Source organism: Cupressus sempervirens, chromosome 3, assembly GCF_028749045.1.
Source record: "Cupressus sempervirens isolate cs-2001-9-10 chromosome 3, ASM2874904v1, whole genome shotgun sequence".
NCBI lineage: Eukaryota > Viridiplantae > Streptophyta > Pinopsida > Cupressales > Cupressaceae > Cupressus > Cupressus sempervirens.
In genome coordinates, this window is record NC_143120.1 from 1091244986 (window position 1) to 1091254969 (window position 9984).

Below are 9984 nucleotides of genomic sequence, written 5' to 3' on the forward strand. Positions count from 1 at the left end.
CATGCAAGGGAAATTAGACTCGTTGAAGATTAAGCAATGAAAGATGAAACCAAAGAAATCTCCTAGCTACAGCCTGAAAGTACAAATTTTGACAAACTTGAAACTTAGAAGAAACTCAGAAAACACAGATTTCTACCTGAATATATCAGAACCAGATCACAATATATAAATACTGAGAATTTCAACCTGAATGTGACTTTGCCCTTTCACAATGCCTCTGCACGAATTTGCAGCCATGGATATCAATTCGCTGCTGCCAGAATAATAGATCGCTGCTTTCCAAAGATTAATTCGCTGCCTTCAGAAGATTGTTGATTTGCTGATTCCTCAGATGGATAATTCACTGATGATTGATTGATGATCTGGATGCAATCATCTCTCTCTCTCTCTCTCCCTCTCTCTCTCTCTATATATATATATGAGTGTTCATGCATTCAAGAGAAATGACTTCTCACCAAACCCATCCAACCTACCACAATTTCTTTATCTCCTGCGAATTGATGTAAGGATCTCTACTGGATTGGCTCAGAATTATTGAACTTTGGCTACAAACATTTCGTCGTACAATTGCGATATGAACTAATCTTTAAGCAAAACTATGATTGCATTCCCAAAATTACTGTCTCTCTGAACTAATACTGATAGGCGGATATATCAATCATTTTACTCAGAACTCCATTAAATACAGAATCAATAACATGAACACATTAAAAAAAACCAACGTTTCTTATAAAAGATTTTCTAAACTGATGGCAGCATTACATTCCCGTATACGAGATATTAATATGCAGAGTTAAGCAATTACGGGTGGAGAAGAGAGATGACAGACCTGTGATTTCTACGTATGCCGATGGTGGTCAGGACCATGAAATGGAGATAAAACCCAACACCGCTACCAAGACTCAGCCAGTTTGCCATCTGTCGATGCATATTGTGCCCGAAATCCACCACACTGTAATACCATCACATCTTCCAGGCTCTATACCGTTTCAGACATGGTTGCTGCTTCAGACGTGTGAATGCAGAATCTGACCCGTTATTGGTGCAAGCCGTGAAACACTGCTATATATCGAACTTGCCTGAATGCCACATTATCTCTATGATTTACTCCTTCGAGTATCTCTGTCCTGTTCACTTGAGATGAAATCCCTCTACTACTGCTCTCTTTGCTCCACTATGTTGATATTAGCCAATCTTTGACTGCTCATGCCCAGTATGCAAAGTACGTAGCGAGATTTGGCTCAATTTCCTCTACAGAATTCCATATCAAAAAACTGTTACTTGCTGTTGATTCCAAGCTGTATCAACTCCTTGTTATCTCAGAACTTGTACGTGGATACTAGGTTTGCGTCTAGTACCAAAACTTTCTTAAGGGATTTCGTCCTTAAGAACAATCCAGTCACACTTTATGTGACCATTAGGATTTGAAGAGTTTTCTTATATTCATTCATTGTGTCTTTCCCAAGACTCAGCCTCTTATTTATAACCTTGAAGTGAGGGAAAAGTGTTGGAATAAGAGATGTGGGATAAAACACCAATTTCGTCTTCTAGTAAGTCACTTTATAAAGTGAATGTCTTAATAAAACATAAAGTAACTTTATTAAAGTACTTTAATACATTAAATGACGAACACAAGACAAATCTCCCCTTGTGACTAGCAGGCATTCTTTCTGAAAATGCCGTTAATCTATCCGGATGTGGAGATAGATTAACCAGGCACCAAAAGAACTAGCGCGAAAGAGGGCACATAACAATTGATATTCTGAGCTGACCTGAGAGTTGTTTATTTGCGATGCATCATCAAGGACATTGCTAGGTCGGCCCATTAAGGGATACGACCTAGCTACCCGAAAATCAACACTCCATCCTAGCTAGGGAGGACTCCTCCTGAAAAATAAGTTCATCAGATGATAACCATCGAAGCTGCTTAATCATGGAAATTCCCCCATGACATCCACCATACCTATACACAAAGGGTGGAAAGGTTTTACACCTCAATCTTCTCCCAACAAAGAGTGCATTACCACCTTGTCGACTAGCAGAGGATGGTTCCACCATACCTACTTGCAAAGGGTGGACAATGAGGACTTTCACTCAGACTTCTCCCAAAGAAGAATGCATTACCACCTTGCCTACTTGCATATGGTGGACAATGACGACTTCCACCTTAGACATCTCCCAGAGAAGAATGCATTACCACCTTGCCTACTCGCAAAGGGTGGTTCCACCATACCTGCTTGTAGAGGGTGGACAATGATGGCTTTCACCTCAAACTTCTCCCAGAGAAGAATGCATTACCACCTTGCCTACTCGCAAAGGGTGGACAATGATGACTTTTACGGTTTTACCTCAAACTTCTCCCAAAGAAGAATGCATTAGCACCTTGCCTACTTGCAGAGAGTGGAAGATATATCTAAATGTATCACTGATGCTGAGACTCCCTCTCAGCGAAAGCTTCATTCTCCACAATTCCAAGTTTTAGTCAAAAGTACGAACTTTCTCAAGCCAAAGGCTTGGTAAGAACATCTATTATTTGCTCCTCAATGCTGATGTACTTCAATTGAATAGAATTCCTTTGCACCACATCTCAGACACAGTGAGATTGGATCACTGCATGTTTTTCTCTGTCATGGAACACAGGATTCTCAGAAAACTTTACACAACTCTGGTTATTGCAGTGAATAACTGTAGGATCCAATGATTGCCCAAATAATCATGTGAGAAAATTCCTAAGCCACACTGCTTTTGATGCAGCTACACTGGCTGCAACATATTCAGCTTCTGTTGTACTTTGGATAATACATGAGTGTGTCTTGTAGCACCAAGAAAACATAGCAGATCCCACACTAAAACAGCAGCGAGAGGTGCTCTTCCAATCAGTAATATTTTCTGCCCAATCCAAATTGTCACGTAACTAAGTCTAAGTCAATTTGGAAAAATATTTCAAGCCATACAAGTATCTTAAGATATGCTTGGCTGTAACTAGATGTATCACGTTGGGTACACACATGAATTGGCTAACAGAACATACTACATAGCAAATATTTGGTCTAGTATTGACTAGATACATCAAAGGCCTGATGAATTGTTTGTGGAAAGTAGGATCCACAAGGTCGGAACTAGCTGTAGACTCACTTAACTTCTTAAACTTGATTTTCATCAATGTACACATAGATTTACAATCTTACATTCCAAATCTCTTTAGAATGTCTATGGTAAGTTTTCCTTGACTTGGGATGATGTCATCAGGCCTCTGCCAATCTTCTAGTCCTAGAAAGAAGTGTATGGGTCCTAGGTCCTTACATCTAGAGATGAGATGTTCTTCTCCTATAAGAAATAAGTCATCAACATATAGGACCAATATCAAGGCTCATCATTTAATACCTTGAAGTAAAGGTTTGGATCAGCATCATTCTTGCAGAATCCCAAACTCATCAAGTATCGGTATATCCTTTCATACCATGCTCAAGGAGCCTATTTAAGACCATATAAGGCTTTTTTTAATTTACACACGTGACTTTTTTTCATGAATCACGAAGCCTTGAGGTTGCACGCTGTAGACTTCTTCAATAACACCATAGAGGAAAGTTGTCTTTACATCCATTTGATGCAGCTTCCATCCCTTAGCTATTGCAATGGCAATGATGGTCCCGGTGGAAGTATAGCAAGCAATTGGAGCAAAGGTCTCTTCATAGTCTATCCCTTCTTTCTGACAGAAGCCATACACAATGAATCTAGCTTTGTACTTCTCAATGCTTCCATCAGCTGCATGCTTAATCTTGAATAGCCTGATTTTCCCTGAGGTCTAAGTACAATATCCCAAACATCATTCTTGATGATGGATTGACATTCTTCATCCATAGAATTCTTCCATGCTTGTTGATTCACAACTTCCTCAACACTGGTCAGGTCTGATTCAATGATATTGGACATCAGTATAACATAGTTGGAGAACTTTTGAGGTCATCTTCTTTCTCTGAAGGTACCTCTTGGGGCAGCAAACTTTTCTGCCTCCTATACGGTGTTTCTTTCCCAAGGAGGTATTTTCTTGCTCACAATAATGTCTCTAGGCCCATCAATAGGATCCAACGATTCAACTAGATCATTTGGTACAAAAGACTCCCTTTGAATCTCAGTACCATGACCAATGTCCATGTTTTGAGTATTATCCTAATCTTCATAATCAATCTCCATACTAGATCCTTTAGGCCTTTTCAATGAAATGTCTTCTTCAAAAGTAACATCTCTACTAACCTCAATATACCTCTGACCTAGAATATTTTCCTCTTGCAATTGACTAAACACTATATCCTAAGCAATCCATGTTCAAATATATTTCGATAACATCCAAACTACAATCTAAGTATCCTACGATGTGCCTATACTAGAGATTTCTCCTAGGATTGAGGACGTACAACTATTGCATTGTATATGTTTTCAGCATTGAATTAGTGGTCCACATAGTGATTCAACTCTTCGTACCCTAGAAAACCATTGGTCATACGACAGATTCATACACAAGGATTTTGTTGTTAGAGCTAAGCATACAAAGACTACAATACCATACCCATTATTGGTCGTATGGTCTATCCTTCCCACCGTATGACATCCCAATCCCCTGTACAGTATCTTAAGCGAGCGTGGGTCCCATTCCTTGCCGTATGCAATTATTTGTTGGCGCAAGACACCTTTACCATATGGTTCGTCAAGTAGATCAGTTTGGTCTATAGAGAGTGTTTTGTGTGGAATTCTAAGCCGTACAAAGTTGGTCCATCAGCAAGTCCAAATGAGTCATACGGAGCATACTAGTCCTACAGAACTTATTGTTCGTACATACAAGATTGAATGCAACCATAGTCTAGGTTGTACAACAACTTGGAGGGGCATATAGATAAAGTCGTCAATTTATTTGAGTGTTGAATTGTTGTACACTAAGGTCTTTCTCCCTCCTAGGCATCGGGGACATTACAACAAATCAGGTAACTTAGGAAACCTCAAAAACAAATTGATCACCCCTGTCACTCGAAACTTTCAAATATGGCAACTAAAGATCCATTTGAGCACCAAAGGTTCTAACAGATGTTGGAATTTGCAAAAATAGATGATACATGTAATTTCCCCCTTTTTGGCACTTAGCCAATTTGTGCACATTCAGCCAATTTCCAAGCCTATTAGAGGCTAACTAGTTAGTTAAGGAGAACTCCAATGATCTTGAGAAGCATTTGCTTTGTCTTGCAGTTGGTTAGATAGAGACCTTTTATGTCTCCCATAATAGAGTGACCCTTTCTAAAGAGTTTCTTGATGGTTATTGCTGCTGGCACAATTTTCTAAGCAAGCTGTACCAAACACACAGGGATCCTAGAACTGTGGTGTGGGAATTAGGAAGTAAATTGCTACATTTATGACATGATTTTCAACTTGTTAGTTGGAGCCCAGACCTGCAACAAATGTCTCTTGGGATTTGGAAATGGTTATTCGTATTTTTAAGTGATTTTTTTGGGAGGGATGTACAGGTGTCCCATACAGGCCATACCATGTCGAGAGCCTTCTGCATTGTTTGGTGTGATTTGTGCACTTTTCATTGACTTCCAATACCTATTTGGTTGCACCAGGTGGCTAGGAATCTATTTCCTATGATTGGGAGTGGTTTTGCATGCCATTAGGGGCCACTGTGAGACCATACAGCTCATTGTATCTACTGCTTTGGGGGTTTTCAGATTTAAAACATGTCTGATATGCATTTCCAGCATTAAACTTTGTCTTTCCAGTGAGTTTGGAGCGTGTCAAAGTCCTATTTCTTAATATTGTTCCAGATGGTGTCCTCTTGTGTGTATTGAAAGAGGGATTGAAGCATGTTAAGCAAATCCCCTTGCTGTCTTGAGCATAACAGCATGTTGTTGACTCATATTCAAACCTGCACACTTTGCACTATATTCAAGTTATTTTCATATGGATGTTCACATGTATATCTATTTCATATATTGGCATCTTTGTCAATAATTACCCATCTGAATCTTTGAAAAAACGGATCTATTTACACCGATTTCTTATATCAGACTGTATGACAGCAGTGTGTTCTATAACTGCAAGTTGAGTTGTGATTTGTTTGTCAATAAATAAAAATAAAAATAAAAATAAGGGTGGTCTGTTGATTTATGAGAATCACTGCAAATGTAATAGCACTGCCTATACGGTATGTATTTTCCAAGTGCAGTGATCACTTGTATTTATATTGAGAATAAACCAAGAAGAGACATGTCCCATGTCTATTCATTAATATAATGACTATATATATATCCACCATTTAGCTATCATCTCATGATATCAAAAGTAATGGCCTCAAAATATCAAGTCACGTGATATTCATCAAGTACTCAAAAAATGTCCATAGATAATGTATCCTCAATAATAATTACCACAAAAACATTCATGGTCTGTTTAAGGAACTTAATCCACCATGCAAGATATAACCTATCATGATCTGTCTCAAACATCATAAGATGTCCATCACAATACAAGGCCATGGTCTGTTTAAGGAACCCAAGGCCATGGTCTGCTTAAGGAACTCAATCCGCCATGCATGTTTATCATCTATCATGATCTAACTCATACATCATAAGATGTGCATCACAATAGAAGGCCATGGTCTGTTTAAGGAACTTAATCCACCATGCAAGTTTATCATCTATCATGATCTGTCTCAAAATCATAAGATGTCCATCACAAGAGAAGGTTGTGGTCTATTTAAGGAACTTAATCCACCATGCAAGTTATAATCTATCATGATCTACTTAGACATCATAATAGAAGATTGAGTTATTTAAAGATCGTCACCTTCCAATAACTTTTACAAGTGATAATCATTTGGAAGCTGTCGCTTCCTCGTGATGTACATAGGTAGTAGGCCCATCAAAATCATGCAATCACCCACACTGATTTTTAGACTCCCTCTAATTATTGAGTTCCTTACCAATGTTGCCTCTGATGAAGTGTCAGACTCTATCTGAATCTGATTCTATCTGAATCTGATACCAATCTTTCTTTTCCTGTTTGGAACCAGACAACTTCCTAATGGGAATCAGGTAACTTCTGGTCCGTACGCCTATCCTCTCTTCCAGTCCATTCACCAACCTCTTCTTCATTCCATACGCCTATCATCTCCAGTCCATACACCAAACTCTCCTCCAGTCTGTACACCTACCCCTCCTCCAGTTCGTACATCCAACATCCTTGCCTCCATTGTACGACATCTTTGAGCTCCATATGAACTCAGTGACCCCTCCTGATGGATTGGGAACATTATAGCATCCACGTCACGAGGAAATTATAATTTCTCTCATTTTCATTTCTTGTTCCACATTTGCAGCCTGGCTTTGATACCATGCTGATTTATAAGGATCGCTGCAAATGAAATAGTATTGCCTATACGGTATGTATTTCCAAGTGCAGCGATCACTTGTATTTATATTGAGAAACCAATAATAGACATATCCCTTCATGGAACATGTCTATTCATTAATATAATGACAATTTTAATTTTATATATATATATCCAACAAAAGCTAGCAAACATCAACATGGTCAATAATTTAATGCAGTGACCCAAGATTTAGTACAAAAAATAGGAACTATTAAACTATAAATATGGATGATTAAAGAAATCAAAATAGTACTGTAGATTTTATCTCCAAGAGAATAATACAAATGCTCCAGAAGCAAAATAGTATTAGGAAAGCATAACAGTATGAAATCAAAGGATGCAAATACAAGCTAACAGAGTGACTATACATAGATAATTCATTTTTTTCTTTGTTGCGCCAGATCTATCCCCATGACCCAGCCCATCGTCCAACCCACCAAGGTCTTACACAGTGCTCAGTTGTGGTTCAGGAAGAGACAGGCTGAAGCAAGACTAATCCCCTGCGGATACAAGCAATAGCCCACAAAGCACATGCATCAAACCCAAGATCAATGGGAAGCAAACCCATGGCCCAAGCCGACTCCACTATCCATAGGCTTAGGGCTATGAATGTACATAGATAATTGAGAGGGTAATTGTGACAAATACAACCAATAAGAGGAGTACACCAAAAGTGCTTTGGGAAAACTAAATATAACTCCATAAAAGATGTCGACGCCTCATGCCATCCATACTAATTAATGCAAACACGTTTAATTTAAAAGTGTAAAAACACCTAGATAATAGAAAAACATACACCCACTATAAAAATAGAAATCCATTTTAGCAAAGTGCACATAAGTTAATCCCAAAACAGAACCTTTTTCACCGACAAACTCACTTAAACATAGACTTTTCGGGGAGGAAGCCACCAATATCCAACGGTAGTTCCGTTTCTTTTATCAGAGAAAACATTTATTTATTAAGGGAGATGTGAATGCAGCAATTGGAAGGAGCCACCTATAGTGTTATGAGAAAGAACATTAAATAGAAAATACAGCCATAAACGTCTAGAAGCTTAAATCCTATTATGGACTTTCTAATTCCACAAAAGTCATTTAAACAATTAAAAAAAGACACTGACTAAAAATAGAGATACCAAGCCTGGCTAGTATTCTGCAATGTATCCTACCATAGCCCTATGATTTTGATGTGCATACAAAAGTGTAATCAAACGCTTCTAGACTGTGGAGATGAGGTCCTCCTCCAACAAACATGAATCATCAGCAATATAGACAAAAGGTAGAGCATATTTTTTCTTCCAAGATACCCTAAATTTCAACCTGAATAGCACTGATTCTGACTGAACTCTTTGCTTAAGAAATCCAGGTTACTAAAAAAATAAACGAAAGTTTTCTGCTGAAAAATAGTACTCGTGCTCATGAAAGAACGACTCTCCTGAACACTTGTCTCAAATATGTATCTGAATATTGACTTGGTCTCACCTATCTGATTCCCCAAAGAAAAAGAAAAAAATGTGCTGAAAACTGGATTCTTGGCAGTGCATCCTAAAACAACACATTGTTTTTGTCTATTACTCCTCTCAATGCGCTAGGGGTAGTGATTCTTTGTTTAGGGCTTAAAATTTAGGGTTTAAGTACTATAATTGAGCCTAAGCCATGGGAAACTTTAAAGGTACACAAAAAGCTCTTGAGATGGGTTAAAGATGATGTTGGGAGATCAAGACTTGTACTTCATTTTACACAGTCTTTTTCTTTTCTTCTACTCAGAATATAGAAAATGGGCAAATAAACTTGCAGTGCAAGAGTAGAAAACTAAAAATTTCAACTGTAAATTCAAATCCTACGCTTTGATACAAAACAATGTGCTGAGATTAATAAGCTTCAATTAATTAAGGGGATAAAAGCAATAAAATATTATAAGTTTAAAAAAGGGTAGTAAGGTAAGTACGAGTTCCATAGATAGCAAAACATTTTGAACAAGGTTGGCTGATAAAATGGCCAGAAATGGAACCCGATGGTAATAAAGCCAGGGATGCGATTCCCTCCAGCTGCCATACTGATGACGATGCTGATGGTTCTGCTGCTCTTTCCATTTCCCTAACGTCAATTATGGTGAAGGAGATGTTTGAAATTACAGTGTATGAAACGAAAGCCTTGAAACTCGTCAGGTAAAGCGTTTTTGTCTTAGAACAGTACAAGGTATGCATTTAACCTCCTCGTTTGGAGCGCATTTGAATTCTTCCGTCCAAAAGTGGAATGAGTGTCCGAAATTTCGTATGAAAATTAATTCTAACTTTTAGTCCCTCGCCCTACATAAGCAGCGATTTAATGTTTTAATTGAGCGCTTGTTCTTCATTCATCGAAGTCAATGATTTATTTTTAATTTTTTTCTTTTTATATTTTTCCCACGCTGGCTGGTTATATTTTGTTGTATTTTTAGTCATATTTCATTTTATTAATTTTATTATTAAAAATAAGAAAAGAGAAGTGTTCACAATAATTTATTATTTTTACATAATTAAGTCGAGAGGAGTGACATCAATCTTCAATGTAAACATTTTG

General features: G+C 37.9%; 1 protein-coding gene across 1 annotated transcript in view; it reads right to left on the reverse strand.

Moving 5' to 3' along the window:
* LOC149570577 (uncharacterized) overlaps positions 1 to 9716 on the reverse strand; it is a 50781-nt gene extending 41065 nt beyond the window's left edge. The window contains exon 1 of the mRNA XM_089823159.1: positions 9371 to 9716. Within this exon, the coding sequence (XP_089679285.1) occupies positions 9371 to 9629 (259 nt within the window). The 5' untranslated portion in view covers positions 9630 to 9716. The remainder of the gene's footprint in view (positions 1 to 9370) is intronic.
* Positions 9717 to 9984: the final 268 nt, after the last annotated feature.